Genomic DNA, 25,547 nt, shown 5'->3' on the forward strand with positions numbered 1-25,547 from the left:
CACGATAATGAGCAAGAGCACCTGTACCAGCTTACTAAAAACTATTTCTTCCACGCCACTCATATAATTAGCGATTCCCCTATATAGCCTCGTAGTAGCTTTGAACGTGTTTTTTTACCTCACGATAATGAGCAAGAACACCTGTACCAGCTTACATAGAACTACTTCTTCCACGCCGCTCATATGATTAGCGATTCCCCTAAGTAGCCTCATAGTAGCTTTGGACGTGTTTTAGGCCTTTTCAGGGCCACGGCTTCACTGCTGCACACTCATAGCATGCACAGACGAAGCAGACACGAACTTCATGCGTTTAAATGCTTTTTTTTCGTGTTTTACACCCTACCAACACACAAAGGGCGAGCCAGCCCGTCGCACTACTGCTTTTATTTTTGAGGTGTTCATGCGGCCGAGTGATAACGAAGAGTGTTCCCTGCGTGAGTTATCGGCGAATAACGAAAGCACACGTGCCGAAAGTGGTTTGTGGTGCTTTGAACAACGGTGCGCCATCTATTGAGCAATTCTGAATTCATCCAAGTGCACACGCCACCACTGGCACCGGACAAGGTGCGAGCGTAAGAAGCTTGCGAAACAAGCTCCTAAAAACGAAGCAAACGAAATAAGCACGCAATCCGCACTAGCAATTTTTTATCAACGCATTTTTTGAGCTAATGGCATATAAAATGAAATCAAGGGCAACTTACTCTTTATTATCAACATTGTTGGCCAATGAAACAATGAATATCAGCAAAAGAACTTGATATTAGGCATTCTCAATATTATTTGGTCCACCCAAAGTTGACCACAGCTTTGAGGGCAAATGCAGTGGCATCATCGACAGCTTGAACGTTCAGTGTAGAATTGCTGATATGATTCAGCACACAAGTCTGAAAATAATTAAATTTATTTAGTAGAGATACAGCCAAAACGTTGCCTACTTCAAAATTATAGAAAGGTCGTATCATAAATTGGCAAACTGCAATGTGTTTACGGTGCTCTCAATGAAGAGAAAGAAGCTGTATTCTTTAAGATGTCAACATAATCATTTTCTACTACCCCAAATAAAACATTCCTTTGTGAATATCTCAACAAACTAAAGAAAGTACGAAGTGCCCATTTTCGTATTCGTATCAAGACAAAATTGGTACTGAGGTTACTACGAAAAAGTCACACTAATGAATATAGGCTACGCTGTTTTAGGTGACTCCAGGTTCATTTTTTTGCAATCTGACGCTTTGTAAAGTTCAACTAAATCAAACAACGTGGGTGTTCTTTTCATTTGAGCAGAGCTGAATAAATTCTTTTCGCAACGGTCATTGCTTTGCCCAAGGCTAGGCTGCAATGACACAGGCATTCGAGAAACATCATCCATGGTTCAAAGCGATTGTCTTGGCCCGCTTGGCGGCATATACGTGGCCTACGGTGGTCTCGCTGAGGCGGCCTGCTAATGCTAAGCAAGAAGACTCGCTTGAGGGGATCCTTGAGAGGAAATCGGTCTTCATTCTGGAACATATTCGCTTCTTGCGCATTCTCAAAGCACATGCACCACATCAGCCCAGTCGTGCTCGCACCACGGGCAGCCAGGCGATGGGTGCAGGGTGGTCCAAAGGTAGCACAGATTGTAAGAGATGATGATATTGCCCGTTTGCAGCCGCCTCAAGTCTACACCTTGCGACCTGCTTAAACGCACGGGTAGTCTTAATACAAAAAAGAGAGCTTTTTATTGAAAAGCAGATAATTTAGCCGGCGTGTGTGTGTCGCTGACTTGTTACTCTGCGTGGGGAAGGGTATTGGGAACTGAAAGACAAAAAAGAGAGAGAAAAAATATTAAGAATTCAAATGGAAAGAAAGAAAGTAAATATAGACATTTTTCTGTCTCTTGGGCAGGAATGTGTGCTGCCAGCATGACTTCAGTTTTCAAGGCGCCTCTACAAATTGTATAGCTGACCGATATTGTATAAATACGCGAATAAAAGTTTCATCACCTGCCTCTGTTGCGCGAAGCTGGGGAAAGGGCCCAGGACACAATCAGCTGATAAATGTCTTTGGTTTAACAGATGCAGGCAGGGCTCATAGAGCGCACGCTCATCGGCATACGCTCGGCACTCAAACATGATCTGTTTTACAGTTTCTATGAAGCCACAGTTATTCAAATATTGACTGTCTACTTGACCGAAGCGATACCGTAAATTGTTTCCATAAGCACTGTTCAGCCGTAGACGGTGGTAGAGAGTTTCCAGGTGTCGTAAGATTTGGAATTGGAGTCTAGTCCTTAGATGTGGGTTGATAAAGTGGAGGAAATCATAATGATGTGTCAGGAGGTTCCATAGCCTCTTTTTTTCTTAGGAAGCAAGCCTTTTAACCAGCTGGGCAGCATCTGATTTAGTGAAATAGGTTCGCCTGCAATTTTGCTTTTGAAGTCCTTTGCGGGCCGCTTCATCTGCTTTTTCATTGGCCAGTATACCGCAATGAGCCGGTATCCTGTAAAATGTGATAGCGCGACCCGCGATAATAGCCAAGTGGTGTAAGTATGCTATATCAAATGAAATCGGGTGAAAAATGTTCTTTATGAGGGTGAATAATATATGTAGAGCTCCCTTAGAGTCGGTGAAGATCAACCATCGGTTCGGCGTTTGACGCAGGATGTAGAGGACTGCTTCTTTTATTCCATGAAGTTCTGCTGTCGTTGATGATGTCCTGCGTTGTAGCCGATAGGATAGACTTTGTCCTGCACAGAGAACATAGAGGCCATATGACGAGATATTCTGAGTAGTTGAGGCGTCAGTTGAGGCGTCAGAATAGAGTTGTCTGCAGCAGTGTGGTCTGTGCAATACGTTTTTTCGCTTCATTGATTCCTGGGACACACTGTTTAATATCAAGCGGGGAAAGCGTCCACGGAGGAAATCTTGGAGGCATCCATGTCTTCGGCTGTCTGACAACAGTAAGTTGTTGCATTTGCACAGCTTGACCGAATGCTGAATTGCTGTGGGTGAGATGTATGCGGTACAGAAAATGCTTCTTCCCATGTATGACATGGCGGCAATGAGTGCACAATATTTCTTGAGTGCAGATGACATCTAGTGAAAGACATCCTGCTTCCGCTACAGTTCCCGAGCCTGATGAGCTCTTCGGAAGGCCTAGACAGATTCGTAGGCAATTGTTTCATGCCGCCTATAGGCATGCACTCTCATGCCCATCGCGTTCCCGCCATGAACTTGAAGAGTTGTGATGTTGCAGCTATTATCGGTCAAAGTTTCTTCACCTGAAGAGATCAGGAAAGACTTCTGTCGATGACTATTTCAAGAAATGGCTGAGACCATACATAGGTCAGTGGCCGGTCATCGAGGAGGAGCGGAAACTTGGTCATTTTCTTTCTCGTGAATGCCATGGCTGTGCTCTTTTCTGGAAAAAAGTGCATACCCCGGGGAGCCAAATACGCGGAAAGGTTCTGTAAATACATTTGAAGGCGTTGTTTAGTAACAAAATGCGAACTTGAAGCACTCCAGATTCAGATATCGTCGGCGTAAATTGTGATGTGCACTCTTCGTGGCAATATCTTCGTTATATGTATCAGGGTGATGTTGACAAGGAGTGGACTGAGCACTGCGCTCTGAGGTACGCATTCTTCTACTGCATAGAACTGTGTGGGACCATTTGGAGTGCACATATATACCTTCCGTTCTTTTAAATAGCTCTCAATTCATTTTTACAGTCTTGTTCCAAGGCCAAGACTGATCATGGCTGCAAGAATGGCATGGTGAAAGACGAAGTCAAAAGCTTCTTTGATATCGAGAAAGATAGTGGAATGCATCCAGCAAAAAGGTCCTCTTCAAGTGAAGAGACGAGGGTGATGACAATATTGATAGCTGATCTGCCTTGACGGAATCCGGCCATTTCTTGAAGAAATTTATCGTGGCTTTATAAAAACCAATCCATTTGTTTATGAACCATCCGCTCCATAAGCTTGTCAACGCAACTCAGCAGGGCAACGGGTTGAAAAGAGGCGTAGCTTGTTTGCTGCTTTGAAGGTTTCAAAATGGGCTATATTTTAGCGAGTTTTTATTCTGCTGGAACCTCGCCAGACAGCCTGAAGAATTGTAATATTCTAAGAGTCGTAGTCGGGAGGTGTGGGGTAGCTTTGCGATGGCTTCATAGCTTATTTCGTCGTGACTGGGTGATGTGTGCCTGTTTGATTAGCTGATTGCGGTGTTCAGTTCTTCAATTGTGATTGGCAAATCCACTGCTGGCACTGTCTCTCGTGAGAAGTCAGACTTGTTGTTTGCGGAAGAGCTCCAGGGTATTGAAGTTTATGAGAACAGTGTGCAGGATCCTTACAGCTCTTTCAGGGGTTTTCGTTCGTGAAGGAAAAGTGCGGTGAAAGGGTGAAGCTGTTGGAGTGGTGTTCGCAAGCCTCTGAGGACCCGCCATATTTTGGCTACCGGTTGGTGAACGTCCAGTGTGGAGCAAAAGTCGCACCATCGGTGCCAGCTACGTTTATCCAGGTATCGCCGGATATGACGTTGTGTCCGTCGGCAGGCTCGAAGGTATTCAAGAAACTTTGTGCGCAATACTATCATCTCGTCTGCGAAGAGCACACAGTTAATTGATTGATTGATATGTGGGGTTTAACGTCCGAAAACCACTATATGATTATGAGAGACGCCATAGTGGAGGGCTCCGGAGATTTAGACCCACTGGGGTTCTTTAACGTGCCCCAAATCTGAGCACAGGGGCCTACAGCATTTCCGCCTCCATCAGAAATGCAGCCGCCGGGATTAGAACCCGCGCCCTGCGGGTCAGCAACCGAGTACCTTAGCCACTAGACCACCGCGGCGGGGCAAGAGCACACAGTTATTCAAACTCCTTATCGTTTGACAGAAGTGTGTCATTCTTAGCTGAAAGACGTGTGAATGCTTTAGGCAGTGACCCATCGTAGTGAGTAAATATTCGTCCTCGGTGGCGGCAGTAATTAATTTGCGAGCGGTGTCTGTGAATGCATCCCCATCAGTAGATATGCAATTAATTTCTTTAATGACATCTTCGCACCAACAGCTGATATCATGATTGGGTAATGATCACTCCCCCGTGTTTCCAAGTTGGTGCACCAGTGAATGCCACGGGCAACTGAGTCTGTTGCGAAGGTGACGTCGATGCTACTGATAGTCGAAAAGCCTCAAAGATATGTGATACTGCCGTCATTCAGAGTCTCAATGAAATGTTTTGAGAGTAGTTCTGCGAGCTTGGCTCCTCGCGCACAAGTATGTGAGCTGCCCCAAATTTCATTGTGGGCATTGAAGTCTCCACAAATGATGTGTGGAGAAGGTGTTCTTGAAATCAAGTTTTCAAGTCTTGAAGCATCGACAGGCTTGCCTCGTTCCAGGTATACTCCAATAAGTCTGTATTCTTGTTTACCGATTGTTGTGATGGCGCACGTATATTCGTTCTCGTTGGGGGTGGGATGTCGATCTTGGAGGCCAGAATATCTCTCCGAATGCCTATCAGTAATCAGATGATTTGACGAAGCTGTTTTGAGGGATGAAAGTAATACCCGTTCATTCTGAAATGTGGTCCGACTCGTGATTCAGAGATGATGATGAAAGGGAATTGGTACGCTCGCACCAGCTGTCGGAAACCCAAAAGCTTTGAGCGAAGCCCGCAAGCGTTCCACTGGAATATGGTGCATTTGCTAAATATTTCATGTATTGTCGGTTCAGGTGGTGATGTAGTTGGGGTAGCCATGAACTCTACTGTGAAGAAATGCGCCCCTGTGGTGCGTAGGACGTCGACACCAGGAGCTCCATTGCAAGGATTGCTTCTACCTCTGGAAGACTTGTTGGTGGGGGATTTTCACGGACAAGGGCTTTGAGGGCTGCAAACAACTTACGAATCAGTATGTGTGTTACATCTTGATTGGTGTTTCCGTGTTGCTGTCTCTCGCAGATCTCCTTGTCATGTTGTGGCGACTGAGACTGGTGGTGGTAGTGTTGGCTTGGTGGGTCTTGTGAGGTACGTTGCGATGATTTTGATGAAGACGACAAGCCCATGGATTTCCCACGTTTCTTTTTAGCAACATCTGCGTACGTGTTGGCAGACGTCATATGGCATTGTGGTGGTTGTTCTTGAGAGGCGTCTTTTATACTCGTGAATACCACATCAGGGTTAGGTGGTGGTTCATTCCGCTTTGGTGGTTTCCCTTGTGCTTGCTTCAACGTGCGTGCGAGTGTAGCCGCCTTCTTTTTTATGCATCCTCCATATGAGGCCGGGTGTGGGCCACCGCTGTTTGCACATTTAGTTTGTGCTCTTGACGTGAATTCTTTGTGCGAGTGAGGCCCAGCACACACTTTTCAGCGCACCGGGCCTGTGCAGTGTCTCGATATGTGACCATGCCTTTGCCTCTTGTAACACTGTGCATCTGCCCTAATGTATTCGGCAACCGGGTAACTACAGAAGCCAAGCGTGACTCTTTTAGGTAGCGGTGAATCCTTGCTAAAGTCTAAAATGACAGATCGATGACGTAACTCTTTCACTTTTCCTCCTTCTTCGGGTGTGACGGTGGTGAGCCTCTTCGCTGAAACGACTCCTTGATCTCGTAGATAGTCTTGTAGTTCTTCATTTGAGTAGCTTAGAGGGACATCTTGTATTTCCCTATAGTTCGCCGCGTATGAGTACGGAACTCGGGCTTCTACAGCTATGCCAGCCATTTCAGTCACAGTGAGCAAATGGTTCGCCGCGGGTAGAATTGACACTGTAACCACCACGCTTCCATCCTTATTGAGGCGATGGTTCAGAACCTTCTCTCGGGCCGACGTTACAACCGCTGATGCCACAATGCTAGAGTTTACCTTCCATAAGCTTTCACCTTCCACAGTAGGTCGGAAGACGACAGGAGTACCAGTACCTCTTGTTTTTTTTGTAGGACACAACCGTGAAGGACGCTTGGTCCATATCCTCTCCATTTTCCTCCGAAGGATCGGAGCTGTCCTGCTCACCGTGCCGTCACTTGTTTAAGGAGTCATGGTGTATAGTTCCCTCCACAGAGGCTGCAGGACTAGTACTTACCATCGCTGCCATAGATGCGGCATCGAGTGCATCTGGCGGGGATATTTCGTGTCGTGGTGGGTACGGTGCAGCGTGCTTTGAAGTCCGCTTCACGAGTTTCTCCGTATGAACGGGAGCCTCCAGGTCGTTTCGGATGGAGTGCGAAGTCCAGGAGAGTGATAGGGACTGTCAGACTGAGAAGAATACCGAAAAAATGGGAACTGGCCTGGCACAGATGATGCATTCCAGCATTAATATTTTTCTCCAATATTTCTTATATTGCCCAAACACTTTTTATGCCACCTGTGTCTTAATACATCCGCAGTAGCCACAATCGAAGCCGTGAACTCTACCTCAGCTACTCGCCGGAGTGCACGGCTGCCATAAAACGATGGAGTCTCAGTGTGCAAATATTGGGGAACGTGTTTCGAGGACACAGCACTGACTGAAAACACCGCAATGCGAATTAGGACAACGAGTATAACATTTGAGAGTGATGAAAATATTGATGGTGGAAGAGCGGTGCGTTGCGCCCAGTAAAGCATGATTGGTGAAGTGCCCGAAGGCTAAAGGCGAGGTCCTGTAAGAGGTCGTGCAAGTCATGCAAGGCTTTAAACTGTGAATCTGGCTGATTTAAAATACAACTGTGGTTGCTTAAAGGTTGTTTCTAAGCTTTAGTTATAGGCGACACAGGCTATTTCTAGGTGTTCTCTAGGTCTTCGCTAGGCATTGGATAGAGATTGTTTGTTTCTACGTTCCTCTTCAGCGGTTCCCGTTCAATCAAAGACAGTACAGAGGTTCCAGTTCAACCACAGACTATCACAGACGCTCTAAGGATGGCCGAACTCCAGAGACAGAAACTCACGTTGATGCCAGGCTCTCCAATCTGACACAAATCTACGGGCTCGTCAGCCTTGGCGCAGTTCTTTTATTGCTTGGTGGTCTTCTGACAGATGTCACTGTCTTTGCCGTTACCTATTGTTCTATCGTAGTGCGTACTTGTGGTATACGCCTGGCTGCTTTCACTTCAGTTCCAGTTGACAGAGCAAATTGTTTCATTATTGATTTTTAGTGGAGCAGTGGGTAATAGTGATATTTACGCAATTTCTGTGGCACATATCTTTTTACGATATGACGATGGCTTTCTGATAGGCCGCCTATGCACCTAGCCATTTTTTTTTCTGATAACCCGTACCAATTGCACCCTTCTTAAACTGCTTTGCTGTTCAAAGCTTTACCAATGGGAAATTATCCAACTTTTAGACATTATAGTAGTGTGAGGCACGTGCTTGCAGAACGCTTAACGCACGCACCGCGCTCCTACTTGACTTGCTTCTGCATGAAATGTCAGGGTATTTTCCTGACTACAGTATCGACAGAAGCTCAATATCGTTTCTGGGCCATGAAGCTGACCACTCTGCCTTGTACGAAGTTTTTTTTCCGATTCCTGAGCTGGGGTCTTTCTTTGGGCTTGTTCATTCTATCTTACACTTGAACCACTTTGAATCTGTGAGTATCACATATACAAATAGTGGAACTTTTGCAATTGATTCAATTTTTTATTGTAAAATAAAATACTCACTAATGTATTGTTTGCCGCGTTCACGTATTCTTTTGTGAAGTTCAGATGCATGTAATGCGACGAGCTCTGTGTGCACAAAATCATAAATATTAGGCGGAAAAATTTCACACTGTCACATGTGTACTTCTTTTGGTCTCTCGACTAGCTCTTTTTATGTGTGCGCCCGAAATAAAACATATAGTTATATAATCATAGCCAATAACAGCAAACAATTCTAAAGGCGTGTTCTGTTAAAGGCAAAAGCTGAATAGCTTCATGAGAAAAAAAGAGAGTCCGGTATAAAAGCATAATTGACGTACTAATTTCGAACACAAATTTCATGTTGAGCTGAATAAGAAACCATACGTTTGCGCGCCAGTAATGCATTTGACCACAGATCCACGCCTGTGCCAGAAGCTGCGTATGAAAAAGACAATAAACTTATTGATGTCGGGCAATTAATCAGTTTTAGAAATGTACTATTAGGTACCTGTACTGCAGAAATAGACCAGGCATAACTTTGTGCGCATTGCATAGTGAACTGATGGTTGAAAGCTGCTAAACCCATAAAACAGGCAGAATACAAGTCATTGTTGCTCATGAACTACAGAATTACCTACAATTGAACAGGTATTTACATCACTTATCAAACTATGACGTTGACAACGCAAGTAAACATGCCCCAGGCGATTGGTTTTGTCGCAGAATGGTAAGAACTGTGTTAAATAACACGTACGTTTGACTACACACGCACCCCCCCCCCCCCCAAACCGGCTGATTGCAACTTTTATATCACACTGTCTACGCACAAGTACGTTCCACATGAGTCATCACCATGCATGCACGTTTAGGAAAGGCATTACTGTGAAAAGTCTTGAAAAAACCATAACAAGTCATCTTAACAACACTCTTCGATCAACTTCTGCGGTTCTATGAAAGAAAAAGAAAAAAACGACCATTTACTGGCGCAGTCAATTCTGTTCTTCTCATGTGGTATATGCTTCGCAAATACACATTTCTATGTGATCGTGATAGCGGCTTTATGTTTTCACATCTTTCCGCATTGTTTCCGACTTGCAGTAGCCCCGCAGCGGTGGTCTAGTGGCTAAGGTACTCGGCTGCTGACCCGCAGGTCGTGGGATCGAATTCCGGCTGAGGCGGCTGCATTTCCGATGGCGGCGGAAATGTTGTAGGCCCGTGTGCTCAAATTTGGGTCCACGTTAAAGAACCCCATGTGGTCAAAATTTCTGGAGCCCTCCACTACTGCGTCTCTCATAATCATATGGTGGTTTTGGGACGTTAAACCCCACATATTAATATTCCTACTTGCAGTTATAACGATGGGTTGGCAGGGGCCAGCTTTATTTGTCATTTGCTAAGAAACAATGCTGACGTATGCACACGTTCACACATCCTTTGTTCTGTTTCACATAATGTTTTTTATAAATTGCAAAAGTATTCAATGTACTACGCCTCCCCTGCACACGTTTAGTGTGCATATTCCCGCAACATTGCGTCCTGCTTTGGCGAACGTTCTTCTAAATTGATTTCGTCTTTGAGTCATTTCTAGCGAATGCAGTAGTGGCCCTGAGCTTTTCTTTTTTAGTAGGAAATTATGGAGACGTGCTGCACTTACCTCATTGCGGACTGTTTGTATAAGACACTCGTGTGACTGAAAATAATAGGCGACCAGCATATTTGTAACACCTGGAGTTTCTGCTAGTGAAGAATCTTACATTTATTTTTTAAAAGTCTGATAAACAAAACAGCAGAAGGCATCATTTTGCCCCAATACAATCGTTCGATTTTCATTTCCCAACACTCCTTTTATATTTCATAGTTTTCATCAATTCTATAACAAATGCGAACCGGACGTCCCAATGTAGGGAGAACATTTGATATCTCACTCAGAAGATAGAAGAGTTATAGCTGTCTTAATAAGAGACCATAGATGTTCTTTGTTATTTTAAACAGTTTTATTGCGCTGCGGTTTTCTGAATAGAATCAATTTTCATGGAAAATGAAAAGCCATAGCTTAGCCGCAAAGGTGAATCTTTGAATGAAATGGTAGCCACTTGAAATTATGCGCGACGAACGGCAATTCGCTCAAAATTAGCAGTAGCTACTTATGCACACAGGACACTCGAAAAGACCCCACAAAGGAAGAGCGTTTATTGAAAACTATCGCAGCTGGATACTTGTAGCGCAATTCTCAAAACAAAACCAAAAAGACGCGTGAGCAAAGAAAAAAAAGCATGTGCATACGCAGAGCCAGTGGGAAACAACTCAGCTTTTACCACAACTATATGCCGTCTCACGACTACTGTTGAGCACTGCAAAAGCTACAGCGTGTAAGGAAACCACATGCTTGTGCAGATAAACGTAGTTACAGATTGAATCACGTCACATTCCACAGCGTTCTAACGTTAGTGCTTGTTTAGCTCATATTCAATATCTGACGTGTTCATTCTCAGTCGCATTGATAGTGAAATTCCTCTACTTGTTCAGTAACCACCAGTGATGAGCTCACAAATCAGCATTGCAGCCCCCGTGCAGACTCGACCACCAGCATCGATATGACTTTACCCTCCCAGCGCGGAAAGCAACAAATAAAGATTCCAGCCACATTGTGTATTTTTCTTGCGCTGCCGTCTGCCCACTTCACATGTCTAGTGCGTGCGCACCGACAGCACAGGGACGCTGAGTAAACCGCATGGTGCGGATAATTGCATCATAAAGGATTTCGGACTTACCCACTGGCTAAGAGCGCCCTAGCCTCCACAGTGCTGAATGAAACTTGTGAGGAGGAATATACACCAAAATTTGGCTCTTATAGCTAGCACATACTATCTTTCACGATCGCAGTGGCTACAGTGAGTGATGGGACTTTCGTGCGATCTGTAGCATAGCGCATTGATTGTTGAAGCGCTGAAGACGAAGACTTAAAAAACAGTGCACAAGACCAGTGTTGTATCGGTCTCACAACTTGATGATTTACTTCGAGGAAAAAAAAACAGGAAACAAAGACAAAATAGCAGGCACGCCACAGGGAAGCAAGTAAAACAGGTTATTTTACGCCAACACGTGCGCATCCATAAAAAAAAGTGCCGCCATATCCATGAAGTGAATGATGATGAGTGGGCGAAGCTCCAGAGGTGAACCTGGTAAACAATAAATCCTCCGTACATTTTGCCCACTCGATTTTATTACAACGCTCCCACTAGCGTACGTCGCCGCACTAAATCGAATGATTGCCTTCCACCATTGACACGCGCCATATGTGACATCATTCCTATTTTATGACATCTCGCATCTTTCATTTTTAACTACAAGTACCGCCATCTAGTGAACACTCCAAGAACTAAACGAGAGGTGACTACATACAGGGGACGCACATCCCACGCCTTAAGGAGCTTTGCCCCTGAGAAGCAAGCAGGTTATTTAGCATTACGTGTGCCAAGTTAATATGCAATACTTTTTGTCCCTTAATTAAATCGACACATGGCTACTCGCACACGCGCCTCCCGTTCCATCAATGAAAACTTTCGATCACAATACAAATTTCGTCCTCTGCCTAGAAAATACATCCGCATCTACAAACACAGCAGGGCAGCCTCATATATTACAATATGATGTTAGATACAAAGGGCTATGTTTTTTCGAACACTGCATGGTTATGCTACTTTCAATGAACCTAAATGTAACTACTGCTTTATACCACCTACGATTCACAAAGGAAGATGTTGTTGAATTCTGCGATTACAACGTACATAGGTGGACATTTATTTAATTTGACAACCATGAGCTTCATTTTAACTAGCCCTCATAGTTTTCTTAACAAGGGAGCAGATTGTAAAAGCTTTTCTGGAGCAGGAAAAAAAAAAAGACGGGTGCAAGACAAGCTAGGCGTGTACGCGCCTTGCCTACTATTTCTAATTTTGTTTTCTTAATTTCTTTATTTGCGTTGTTTCGCTCAATGGTCGCTTCTAGCTTCTTTAGTCTTTTTCGAAAACTTCAACGCAATATTTTAGTCTGTTTGTTGGTGTCTGTGCAACGATTCAGCCATCCAGCTGCAGCTTAAGGCTTTGCTCGAAGCCAACGCATCTTAATCTGGCAGCTGCGGTCATACTTGTGAACATTGTCAATCGAAAATCGAATTTTGCGCATGTTTGTGCCTCAACATCAATACAAAATATTAGGCAGTGTGTTTCTTTGTTTAGAAAAAAAATAGAGACGTAGTTATAAAAACCACAGTGTTCCTTGCGCTGTGCTGACAATGCGACGCTATGAACGAAAGAGTGGGTGTTTCGTATACGCTTCACTAAAAAAAAAAATGCGCGGACTTTAATGAAAGCTAGAGTTACTCTATATGCTACCTTTAGGTAGCAGAGTTGCGCCACTGTTTTCCGGGCGCCACTCGCTCCGCCTACAGGAGTTCAGCGCCCTTATTCGCAGAGCGGCATCACGTGGTCATAGGTGGTTCAATTGAACTGCGGAGAAGCCAACGCTACGCAGACTCCGGACAGATCAAGCGGGGTTGACAACGCCTGTTGTCATTTTCGCCGCGCTTATTCGATAATGTAGCCATGCTACCTGTTGGTCACGAGAAATGCGGTAGCAAATGCATTCTGTGTTGAATTGTACTACGTAGAACCCATGCGATTAGATGCCGGTGCAGCGGGTGTTGCTCTAGAAAGATAAGTGTTCCGTTGGAAGGAATAAGCGCTTGGCCATTGTCGTCGGCAGGATTTTTACTTGGGGGTGCAAATCATTGTTGCATTGCGGCTTAGGGAGAGCGAGAGCACTGGTCTAGCTTGTGTGAAGGCAAGTGCTGTTGTGGCTTGAGGGGGGCTTTCCAGTTCTCTGCTGACGCCCATGCGCTCGGTTTTTTTATTTAATCTGTCTACCGCACTGCAAACCTTGCTCTATTTGTAATAAGCACAGATGCAGTAGCGAATACGTTATACATGCAGAGTAGGGCAGCGTGTGTCTGCTGCATACGTCCAAATTAGTGTCGCGGTTAAAACGCTGAAAATAAAGGGAGAATTTAAACTAGAACTATTTGAATCGGCAAGGTGTTGCTGCTAGAGCCTGAATAGAATGCAGCTTTGAAACCTCAGGCGAAAAGAATGTTGGACATGACAGGGTTGTTGAACGACAATTACCATGAATTGTCCTTAGTCGCGATGGTAATACGAGCGTAATACAAGATGGGCGCTTAACGCGGGCGTCGTACGGCCACTCACGATCACTAGCAAGCTTTATTCAGTTGAAGACTACAAAGCTTTAGCTGGTTAAGTCACACAGGTAACGAATGAGCCCAACCCGATGAAAAATATTCCATCCCTGGCTCAATGGTGATCAAGACTGAAAAATAGTTTTATATAAGTGAATAGGAAACACAGTGCAAAAGAAGTCAAAGCTAATGTGTGGCCTACTAAAAATATAATTATGTACCACTGGTTAAATGAGCTAACGCAGGTTCTTTCATTTTTACTTCCCAAAATGGTAAAAATAAAATCAAGGCTTCAAGGCGTGACCAGAGCGACTGAGTGTGTCTCGTACTTTCATAAAAAATGGAAAAAAAAGAAAGCAAAAAATAAAGCAACGCCTTCAGCGCGACCGCTGCTCCTGCGCGGGTGGTGAGTGGCTTTCCCGCAAGACATTTGAACCCAAGATGGCGTAACTTGGTGCAACTCTGCTACCTAAAGGTAGCATATACAGTAACTCTAACTAAAGCGACTCAGTCATGCCCCCTACCAGTGGCTATTCGTTTAAAAAAAAACTTCGTTTCTTGAAGTTATAGCCAGATCGCATCACACCTCACGCAGCGCCTCCAGACAGAAGTATAACCGTTTTTCGACGTCCTTTGCAGAGAAACATATTTATACACAGGTAATTTTCTTTTCTTCACGGCGAGAATCATCCTTTCGCTCACGCGCTTAGCAGTGATTCACCTATGTGTATTCATACTACAATAACAGCCATGCCCTAAGCATTCCAATCCAACAAAAAAGTATGTTCAGGCGAAATTAAAATTGAGAAGCAGGCATTAACGTTTATTGCAGCAGGTGGTATCACGGTGCGGGACCCGCAAAATATTTACCGTTTGTAATTGCCCTGAGCTTAAAGCATGCTGTCCATGACACAGAATACAGCCGTATGCGAAAGCACCCCTAACACAAGCCACTTTCGGCTTTATAGATTGCACTCTAGTTTTCCACGATTAAAACACCGCGAACACCTTCATACAATAAAACGCATGCAGTAAGTCGTTGAAGTACGAATCAGATACAGGACATCACAATCGCGTTAAACTGATGGTGATGATTATGACCTCATATAGATGACACTCACGCTCAACAGGGGATGGGCCATGAAACGGGTGGCAGGATTTTAGTTTAATGAAACTAAAACTAGTAAAAATAAGTTCAGAGATTAAACGGCGTATGAATAAGAATCCTTGCTGAGCGAACGAACAGACCTTCTCAGTTTCCTGATAGAAATAAGTACCAATTATAAAAAAAAGAATCTGAAAGAGTAAGGATAGAATAACACCGTAATTGTTATATTGCTTTGATGCAGTCAAACACAATAAAACATACATCCTAGTGAAACTGAATGAAGAGCCACGAAGCAATAAAATTACTTTAACATTCATTATTAGTCCTAACATCTTACATTTCTCTTCCAAAAATATTTTTCTGTGATGAGAATAGCGTCGACAGAATAAAATAAAAAAATTTGCACTAATTTTTCCTAGCGAACTCAGATGGGATGCGAAGCAGCAGCGTTGCGCACGGATGGCGTCATGGTTTAAACGGCGCTAACGCGGGCGCTGCGTTGAGCGCTGGAAGATTCGTTTGAAGCAATAACTGGCGAATGTCTCGCAGGTGACTCGTACCGACATGTTTCAACGCGTACGTTAGGCATTCGTCAGGTTTATTGCGCATGAACCGACGAGTCGACGGTGTAGCGAGTGGTGGTCGCGCCTCTTGTTGCGGGTGAATGGAGGAGGCAGCAGCTGCGAAAGCCACTGCGAGCGATCGGCAGGCGAGGGAGAGAGTGGTGGCAGCGCGTACTGCGAGGGTAGCAAGACGTCAACAAGCAGTGGCGGCGTGACCTACTTGGCACTACGACAACGCCTGTGGCACACTCAGCGTTCGTATGGAGAGACAGCGTTACACAGGCCAGTCAAAGGGCTGCTTCGCAGTTACTAGAGAGTTTTAGTACTGCGGAATGGTGCTACGTACGCATCACGCAAGCGCCTTGCGTTACGTGGCGTCGTTTGCCACTAATCGGCTTTTAGTACGCCGTAGTACCCGCGTACGTAACGAGCGTGAAGCGTGTTGCGCCATCTGGTAGATCAAAATAGAAGCACGTGTTGTTGACAGCTAATGTGAGCCAATCCAAGTGTTATAGCCAGATTATGGCCATATTTTAAGCCTCAGAGCTTGTCGGTGCTTGCCTTCGATGCCGCCATTTTGCAAAACAAAGTCTCGCTCTGTCGCGAACTTGTTCGAGAGCGGCGCGATCAGCTCATACGTACGCACGCACGCATCTCATGCGTGCGTACGTAGCGGCTGCGTACGTAACGCGATACGTGCGCGTTGCGGTCTGCGCATGCGCACTACGCAGAACGTGGCGTCCTAACGTACGCAACGCCGCCACGTACGCAGTACTAAAACTCTCTACTATTCTATTTTTTTTTTCAATTTCATTGCAAAAGATGCACAACAGGGACGCCTTGAGTCCAGCTTTATTTAAAGAATAACGCAGTTGCGGAACTGCACAGCTTAATACAGTGCAAGTGAATTTTAACTGGCGACATATACACCATTGTTTATTCCAGCAGTGTTCTAGATGTTCGAAATCTTTATATTCATGCGGTGATAATTCACCTCCCTTTCAAGGCGAAGCTGAACAGTCCACAAATGATTTCCTTCACCTCTTTCTTTCTGTTTACGTTTACCGTTTTTATCTTCCTTCCTTGTGCGCTTATTTTGATTTATTTGTTCGTTATTTTGTTTTTAATGGAAAACATTTATTACCTTATTTCTGCAAATCTTAGAAAATTTGTCTATCTAGCCGCTGATGACTTTGAGCTCTCTTAGCCGTTCCGATAATAGAATCTATATTTACTGTGTGTATTTGCTTTAAATTTAAAGCATGCTATCCAAAACAAAGAATACAGCCGTATGCGAAAACATCCCTAACACAAGCCATTTTCGGCTATACCGAAATTTATACCGTAATTGATATGGCATAACGTGCCTTTATGACGACGAAAGATGATGAGTCATAACATGTAAATCTTGACATGTATGTCATGAGTGTCTTGATTCACATTTCATGCTCTTGCTGCTCATGCGGTGGTTTCATTCACATGACATGTTGGAAAACTGGTATGGCATGGCATGACAGCATGACGGACATCAGTGACAGGCCCTAACGTGGAAGGAACGACAGGCATGACATGTAAGCCATGTCTACACGCCACGCTCATAGTGCACTCGTGGCTGCTTCGCTAGCTTCACATATACCAAATATGGTGTTACCTGACGCGAACTGACGACGAAGGTAAATGACAAGTTCTATCAGGCTCATCATGACATGCGTGTCATTTAAAACATGACTACATACTATGCTCATAGTGTGCGTGTGGTTGTTTTGATAGCTTCACATATACCAAATTTAATATTACCTGACGTGAATTAACGACGAAGACAAATGACACGTCAAAACATGATAATCACAATATTAATGTCATGTAAAAGATCACTACATGCTACGCTGCATAGCACGCTCTCGGCCGTTTTTCACATATACCCAATTTGATATTATGTGACGTGAATGAACGAAAAACGCAAACTCCAGGGGCAAACGTGATAATCGGGACATGGAAGTCATGTACGACATAGTTGGCGTCTGTCTGGTAACGTTGTGTTGATTTTAAAGTGACATATCAGCCCTTCTCATTCGAGCTTCGCATATAATTGATTCCCACAGTAAGTGGGATTTGCTTTTTTTTTCTTTCTCGTTGTTTCTGATTATCTTTTCTCTGTATATTACGCTCGTGTGTCCTTTTTTACTTTTTTTTCTTTCTATTAGTACACGGGATCTTGCCTGTGTTATGGCAAGCACACCAAATGCTTTGCTTTCTGCGGATGATGTGTGATCATGATGAAAGCACTCGAAGAACAGAAAGAATGTCTCTCCCTGGCGCGAGCGTGAGCTCAAAAGATTAAGTATACCTAAAGCTTCACTTTTAGAAGCTCGACGCGATAGTGATATCCTGCTACTAGTGCGCACTGCAAATACTTAGGGCATGAAAGCCTTTCGAACTTGCTATGCACCCACTATGTGGTTAAACACCTATACGGTATGGGAACAGGTGCAGTAGCGGGTACTTAGTGCATGAAAGCCTTTCGAACTTGCTATGCACCCACTATGTGGTTAAACACCTATACTGTATGGGAACAGGTGCAGTAGTGGGTGTGGCCTTTTGTAGTGGGTAACTGGCGTCAAACGACGAAGCCATTCACTATCGCATGTTCTGACGCGCCCCGGCAATCGGCTTGTACCACGCGGTATTTACTGCAGCCATACTTCATGTTGCATTGTGAATCATGTATGCTGGATGCGTGTGTTTGTAAAGCATGAAATCTACTTTCACTGCATTTCAAAGCAGAGGAAGCTGTTTCCACTGTATCCTCAAGCAGCCGCGTGACCGTGTGGTAGAACATCCGCTTGGCACGCGAACGACCCGGACTTGATCTCCCCTTGGACCAAAATGGCTCTGGTTCGGTACCTACTCCGACACAGGATTTTTATTACATATTTTATTTGCATCGTTCTTGATTTTTCGTTCACACATGAAGTGACTGCTTTTTTGCTCACAACTAACGACACCGACGCGAACGCCGGGCTTTCTGCGAAACGACTTCTTTTAACGCGGTCACGTACTATGCTATACACTTGGAGCGTTATGCCAAGTGATAAGGAAATCCTACTAAAGCACATGACAGCACACTACAGGCTCACTTTTCGAAGTGCTCCAAATCTAAAATTTGATTTGTGGAATTGTTCCTGATATGGCATTCACTCTTTCAGCTCCATTGATTGAGGTTTGGTTTTTAACTTCGGCAGCCTTCCGGCTGAGATGGTAGCGAAGTAATCGTTAGAGGTTTTGCTCAAAGGAGAACCGGAGAGCAACTACACAAAATGTAAGACACTTTGCCAATTATCCCATAATTTTTTGTAATAGAAAACAAAATTATTTAAATGTTTTCTAATAGCAGTGTCAAAGTGACAACACAAGGACCATCATGCCTCTATTGTGTAGAAGGGTACTCTATACCTCAGATCGCATGGTATGTATAATACGTAATAAAACAGTCCGAAAAGTAAATTACATTATCGTTTGTTGACTACGTCTGTGGGTAATAACAACTAAAAATCAATACCGTTCTGAACTCTTCAGTTGTTATCAAGGACCTGCACTTATGGTATTGTGTGCAAACCATGACCAGTACCTGTAATGAAGAATAAATAGCGTGCTATTACGCTTGGTGTCAGAGCAACTTAAAACAGACTAGGCATCAAAGTGTGGTGTTGAGGCTCACCGGATACTTTTAAATAAGCGCATTCTGCAATTCCTATGAGTGGCAATCTGGTGGAGTGCATCGACCACATGACGCAAGTGTGAGTAAGAAGGAAAACTCATAGGAGCTACAAAAAGATTTGTTGCCCCAAGACAAATGAGCATTCAGTTTTCAGAAGCAATTGAATGGCAAGCTCAGACACTTGGTTAAAGTTTGTCCCGAAATAACAAACGTAGCAATTGAGAAACTAATGTAGGAAGCCGAGAACATTTAGTTTAGGAAGCAGAACACGTAAGAGGAATAATGACGTGTAATAACATTGTGAACGATGCAACATATTTCAGTTATGTCTCGCTTTCCACATAAAATTAAGTGTCTTGGCAGTATTACCTAAGAAGTAGAATATTGAGTTTTCAAAACATTTCAGTGATTAAAGCTTACTTTTCATAAAGTTGGTATAGTTTTTGTTATGAGACGAACCGTTCATGAAACGGTGGTTATGAGCACTTATGGTAGCATTGGAGTTTGATATACGTCAAGTGATTGGCACATTATTAGTCATGCCTAAATAAATGGTAACCTACGTTTTGCAATATACTCGAAAGCGAATTCGAAGTTGTACAGTGATTCATTAAGCAAGATCTTCTTTCCATTCGTAACGTAAAAATAGATGGTAGCATTCATGAGTTTAAGTAGACATGCCATATTTCGTGTCAATGTGTTGACAAAATTATTGAAGCCGTCTTCTACCCAAGTCGAGCAGGGGTAAAATAAACCAAAATCAAGAAAAGGTAAAGTGTTTCAATTTTGCGAGGTTGAGTATCCCACTCAGTGCTTTAAACTTAAACAAAATTTCAAAGTACGAAACGCATAGCAAGGTTCCATGCGCTGTACTATTAAAAAAAATAAGGCACACAAGAAAAATCGAGAACGTAGAAGAAAAAAACGTGTCTCTAATATGCTTGTTAGCATAACAGCACAAAAGATGGCAGTCTTCCTTGTACTAGCTCAAGATTTTACTGCATACAATGGCATCTGAACTATACACCGCTAAAAGCAATATTATCGCTAATATATGTAAAAGGGGGAAATACACATAACGTGTCTTTGAATCCTATATTTTGCAATCTCTTCTGAACTTACTTTTCAGCAGATTGTAGAAAATATTCTAGATCTGCCATATCTAGTATGATAAACATTGTGGTCGAGGAGGCTGAGAGTTATGCCTAAATGCTTATAGTACAGTGGAACGTAATGTATCTAATGATATTTAGCTTAATAATGCATTTGTAAAAGCATCCAGGAATTTTTGGCCGATAGTTGGGAAGTTGAGTGAAGTAGGGTAAGCTATATAACACATTCAGAAATTCTGGTAAACCTTTCAAACTGTTATTACCAGAAAGCATACAACTGATAAACGATAATCAACAGGTGTGTAATTCCGTGATATTTTCTTATCCCCACACTTTCTAATGAAATTTTGTTATGTTCAAGTTTGATACGACAGAGAACGGGGGATAGATTGGCACTTCCTCATGAAATATTTCAAAATTCAAAATAAACTTGAGGTACCCAGCCTGTTATTTTCTCATTGCAGATTCACAATCGTTTTTTTTCTCGTCTTTGCATCCTCGTGAATCCACTGGTGTAATTCATGGGTGTAATCCTCTATAGGAAATAATTTAGGACAATAAACTATTTCTCTATTATTTTCTACCTTTTCCTCAGCCTGTTAATAAAACGTCAATTAACAAGTGATCGTTAGGTACAAGCTGAAACCGGGACACGTGCTTTGACAGTCGATTGACACATGCCTGAAAGGCACTGTGTCTTATCATTCAAGAATAAGAAGTATATCAGATTTCGGTACTTACGTGCCGTAGCTTCTCAGGTGGAATTTCCTTGGCATATGCCACAAATTCTTTTTTGCAAGCGCGAATGGTTTCTCCAAAAAGGGCCTTTGCTCGTAGTAAACGAGGTCCAAAGGCTGTAATAGGCAAACAAGGGCATAGTGCTCACGCTATTAGAAACTGACATTATATTGTGAGATACAGAATATTACAAGGGCTCACTTCAGATAGCAATATTTACATACAAATTGAAAATTAGAATAATCAGAAAAAGTGCACAAAGAGTTACTGGTGTACGAAAGTTGTCAGTTTCTTGTGTTGGAATACTTGAGCGTTGGCACAGACGTTTGTTTACACTTTTACCAAGCTTGCGACGGGGACTTCCTTTGCAGGGCTTTCTTTAGTTACCCAGAAACCCACATGACATTATGCTTCAGATAATGTTCAGATTTTCAATGCCGTTTCTATCGCTAATAAACAGAAGCTCGCTTGATCATGATGCATTGAGGGGAAGTAGATTGAACAGTTATCGCAACAATGATGTCATAACTCGGAATTGCTTGTTGCCGGGCTGCTTCCAGCCATTACAGTCTCATGTAGTTGTCTTGGCGTATACATCGGCCAAAGTGGTAGACGTTTGAACTTCAGAGTCAGCGAACATGAACAGGAACTGCTAGCTCGAAATTATTCGGCAGCACGTTTCTCTGCTCATAGCACTTCCAGATCTCGTGAGGCGAGGTTTTCAAGCATAAATGTTCTTCCTAAAAGATCAGATACACTGTTCCTGGAAATAACAAAAGCGTTTTGGATGAATAAACAAAACAAAACGAAGGTGAATAGTGTATAAAGTGACACATCGGCGGATTTGCGCACGTCGGAGTTTCAGTTTGCTTCTTCGTTGTTTGACAAGACAGGCCGTTCCCATGACATCATGTTTTGCTGTGTAGTGGTTACGTGAGGTGGTGCCGGTCGGGTATGTGTGGTGCGATGCACGTATTTCCTGTAATTTCGCCTGCAAATAAGTGAGTTGCCAGCGACGTTCGTGTCCCGCGCTTTTTTGTTCTTCTTTTGGTGTTTTAAGCATCTAGAATTTTCCCTCATAAAAATACCACCGGTTCTTACGGGGCAGCTGAGTCTTGCAGGTTCGGCCAGCGTCCAGCTCCCATGATTCCAAGAAAAGCACCAAGAAACTCACGATCTGCAAATGTCGCTTCTTCATCTGTTAGAGAAATCAATCATCAGCGATTTTGAACATCAGAGAATTTACTCGGAGCAACTGCTCAGTTGATGCGCTGGCTAGTGCAAACAGGCAATTTTTTTTTTTACATTGACCGGCGTTCCCATGGGTGCAAGTGCCTAAGAATTTCCAGTGTTGTATGAAAAAAAAAAGACAAGGAGATGCGGCAAAGAGTGCCGATCAGGCTAGGACACTAAATAAAAAACGTGGTCTATAGGTGCGGAGGTCGTAGGTTTTGTTTTTAAAGACGCGTAGTCACTCTTTTTACCTAGTTTACATTATTCGTCGTATTTGTCAGGCTTAGTTCCCTTCCAATAAGACTACAAAGAACGACCTCAATGATTTGTAGCTGTCATTTTGTGTTCTCCGTTTCTTTACTTATAGTGACTCGTAAAATATCAGTGCATTTCACTTCATCCCTTCAGGAATCGGTATAGCACGAAAGTAAAACGTGTTTTCACAGAAGTCCTGCTGAGCGTTTGTTGTAGATTGCGTCGTCATAAGGGCGAAGGAATGATGCGATAGAAACGAATTGTAATGTCTTGGCTATAACGGCAAGCAGCTCCACACATGCAGCGCTCTGTTCAACAAGATAGAACGCCCGAAAAGAGTATACACAGGAGGACTGCAAACTAACAAGTGTTAACATTGCAAGTTCTTTTTTTGTATGCGGCGCGCTCATTTCGAAAAGCGGCTGCTCAGAGAGAAAGAATAAAATGAGAGAAAGGCAGGAAGGTTAACCAGAATTTTGAGCATCCGGTTTCCAGCATGCCTAAATAAGCGCAGTGACTTTCGTGCTTTCTATATAACTTAAGGTGAGAGCAGAAGATGAACCGACTCCTGCTTCGCATGGGGCGACGGTCTTTAAAGCGCGCACTTCGAGCCTGTCGCCTCACCTGGCTAATGATGACTAAAACAAGCTGAGGTCAACAATATTGTTGTACCGTTACATCCAATTGGCGTTAAAAAGTAGCTTGCCATTAGCACGCTGGAAAGCGTGTCTTTTGTGGCAACGACGTATCGCGCCACGTGTTTCAGTAGTGAGATGTCATTGGCTTGACTTCCAGTGCTGGAGGTCTAAGAATGATAGTCTTTCTTAAGATACTTCAGCGCAAAAACATTGCTTTGTCTATCTGTATTTCTGTCGGTCAGTCTATCACACAATTCAGTCACCCGCCTAAAGCTTAAGCGCATGTTCAACGCCCAGCCATCTTGTTCTAGTGGCTGCCTTCACACTTGGGGACTTTGTCCTTCAAAAAAGCAAATACTACGCACATCAGTGGCTTACCATCAAAACGTAAGTATTAGGTGGTGTGTTCTTTAAAAACAAAATACAAACGCATATTTAGAAACCATTGTGTTTCCTACGCTGCGTTTTTGTGCGATGTAGGAAATGTGCATTTTTTTGTTTTTGAACCAAGATCATTGGATTTAAGAAATTGTTGAACCTGCCTACAACTGTAAAGAAGTGCTCCTTATATATAGGTGTGTGTTTGGCAGACCTATCAAACCTCGATGTAAAGATTACCTTGATGTTACTTAATGTGGAGTTGTCAACTGCCTTGACGCTATATCATATATGTGCTCATTATGCTGTGTGGTTGGCTAATCTTGTTTTTTTTGTAGTGTTTTTGTACATATTTTTCTACACTTCCAAATAAAGTCTTAGTGGCAAGTAGCGCGTTAAGCTGCATCTGTAGCTTTGCCTGACTGTGTTCTTGCGATTTTGGGAAAACATAAATATGCGCCAACTTGTCCAACAGTGCTTGCAAGCTCTGATTCATGCGACGCAGTAAAAAAAAAAAACGGGAATGCAACAATGTTCACGAGAAAACGTTCACTAACGTGCCTAAAATTCCCTATAAAATAAGAAAATATAACCTATATGCTTACAATGAACGTGTATTTTAACATTAGTTTGTATTATGCATTCTATTGTGATATATCTGCATTCATGGTGCAAAAATGTTACAAATAATAACGTATATAAGCTTATCAACTTACGCAATTCAAAGTATATATGAATTGTACCTTTTCAGACATTCACAGCATTGTACATTTAAGGTGCTGTGATGTAAGCATTGCCGCAAGAAAATATTTATTAGCTACACCACGGCTACCCGAGGACAAGTTCAACACGACGCAGATTGTGATGCGCTAGCCTGCAAGTCGGTGCATATGCAGTCAAGTCTGCCCATTTTTACGTTAGCTTCTATAACCTCAAGTGTGCAACATACTGTACCGCTTTCCTGTATTGCACTTTCAAATGCTTGTGTCGGCGGCTGTTTGAGAAGGGTGTTGGAAAATACGTGAACAGGAGGTGTGTCGCGGAGCCGTCAATTCGGCAAGTGGAGTTGCCTATATCAAATCAAGGCTGCCCCAAGAAAAGGGCACTAGCCGGCATTTCGACCCCAGCAAAAAGGTCCTGTTTGCAAATTTCTCATCACGTGCTTATATAATCCCGTTCTCACCTTTCTTCTATAAATTGTGCGTTGAACAGGGTTACGCGAAAGTATTACAGTGACCATTTGCAAGTATGTATTCGTCTTCTGAATTGGACATTTGTCAAGCTTGAACGTATTCGCAACTATTTTATAGGATGCTGCAAGCATACTTTTTTGATGCGAGGATCTTCAAACGAAAAGAAATGAAAACAAAAATGGCTTATTTTCAATCCGTAGTATTGGTACAAAGACTAAATACTTAACTCATGATTTCGTGCCTCAGAAGCGGGAGCTCCTTGGCTCTTTTTAACCAAATTATCTCTAAATGCAATGCCAACAAGTAAACGTAATGTAAACGACAAGTAATTATAATAAATACAGTTTTGAGTCTTACCGGCTTACCTGATTTCCATAGTGACGTGTAAAAAATGAAAAAAAAAACCGTACCGTGTTTCATCACCGACGAGATGGTAGACGAGCTTGCCTGATTTTGCTCCTTTCGCTACAACCTCTACCGAAGCGTTCGCATGCTCTCTGCGCTAGTTTGCAATGAGTCCTCGGAAGGGTCCTTGTCTTTTTACGACCCACTAAGCGTGTGTATATATTTTTATTGTTTTATACAGAATAGCAGTGCCTTTCAATCGCATATCAAGTGTAGCATGCGTTGTTGACACTGCAAACACGCTGCAGACTCGTTTCGCCGTGATTGATCGCTGTTACCAGCACAGCTGTCCTGTCCGTGCTTGAAGTGACAGCAGCGACTAATTTGTCTTAATTTTAGCCTTCGCCTCTGTTAGCCTTCGTGTGCCATATTTA

At 43.2% G+C, this 25,547-nt stretch overlaps 1 protein-coding gene across 2 annotated transcripts; it reads right to left on the reverse strand.

Annotated features, from left to right (window-relative positions):
- Nucleotides 1-686: 686 nt before the first annotated feature.
- LOC142769231 (uncharacterized) lies at nt 687-25,270 on the reverse strand. 2 transcript variants are annotated; one of them, XM_075872297.1, is made up of 7 exons: nt 25,179-25,270; nt 22,173-22,269; nt 21,075-21,187; nt 19,063-19,131; nt 10,233-10,268; nt 8,618-8,683; nt 687-884 (listed from the first exon to the last, which is right to left on the reverse strand). In XM_075872297.1, the coding sequence occupies exons 2-7, from the start codon at nt 22,267-22,269 to the stop codon at nt 777-779; spliced, it is 489 nt and encodes a 162-aa protein (XP_075728412.1). In that variant the 5' UTR covers nt 25,179-25,270; the 3' UTR covers nt 687-776. The 2 variants fall into 2 exon arrangements, with proteins under 2 accessions (XP_075728412.1, XP_075728413.1); XM_075872298.1 differs by lacking the exon at nt 10,233-10,268.
- Nucleotides 25,271-25,547: the final 277 nt, after the last annotated feature.

This window comes from Rhipicephalus microplus, chromosome 8, assembly GCF_043290135.1.
Source record: "Rhipicephalus microplus isolate Deutch F79 chromosome 8, USDA_Rmic, whole genome shotgun sequence".
In the NCBI taxonomy this organism is placed as follows: Eukaryota; Metazoa; Arthropoda; class Arachnida; order Ixodida; family Ixodidae; genus Rhipicephalus; species Rhipicephalus microplus.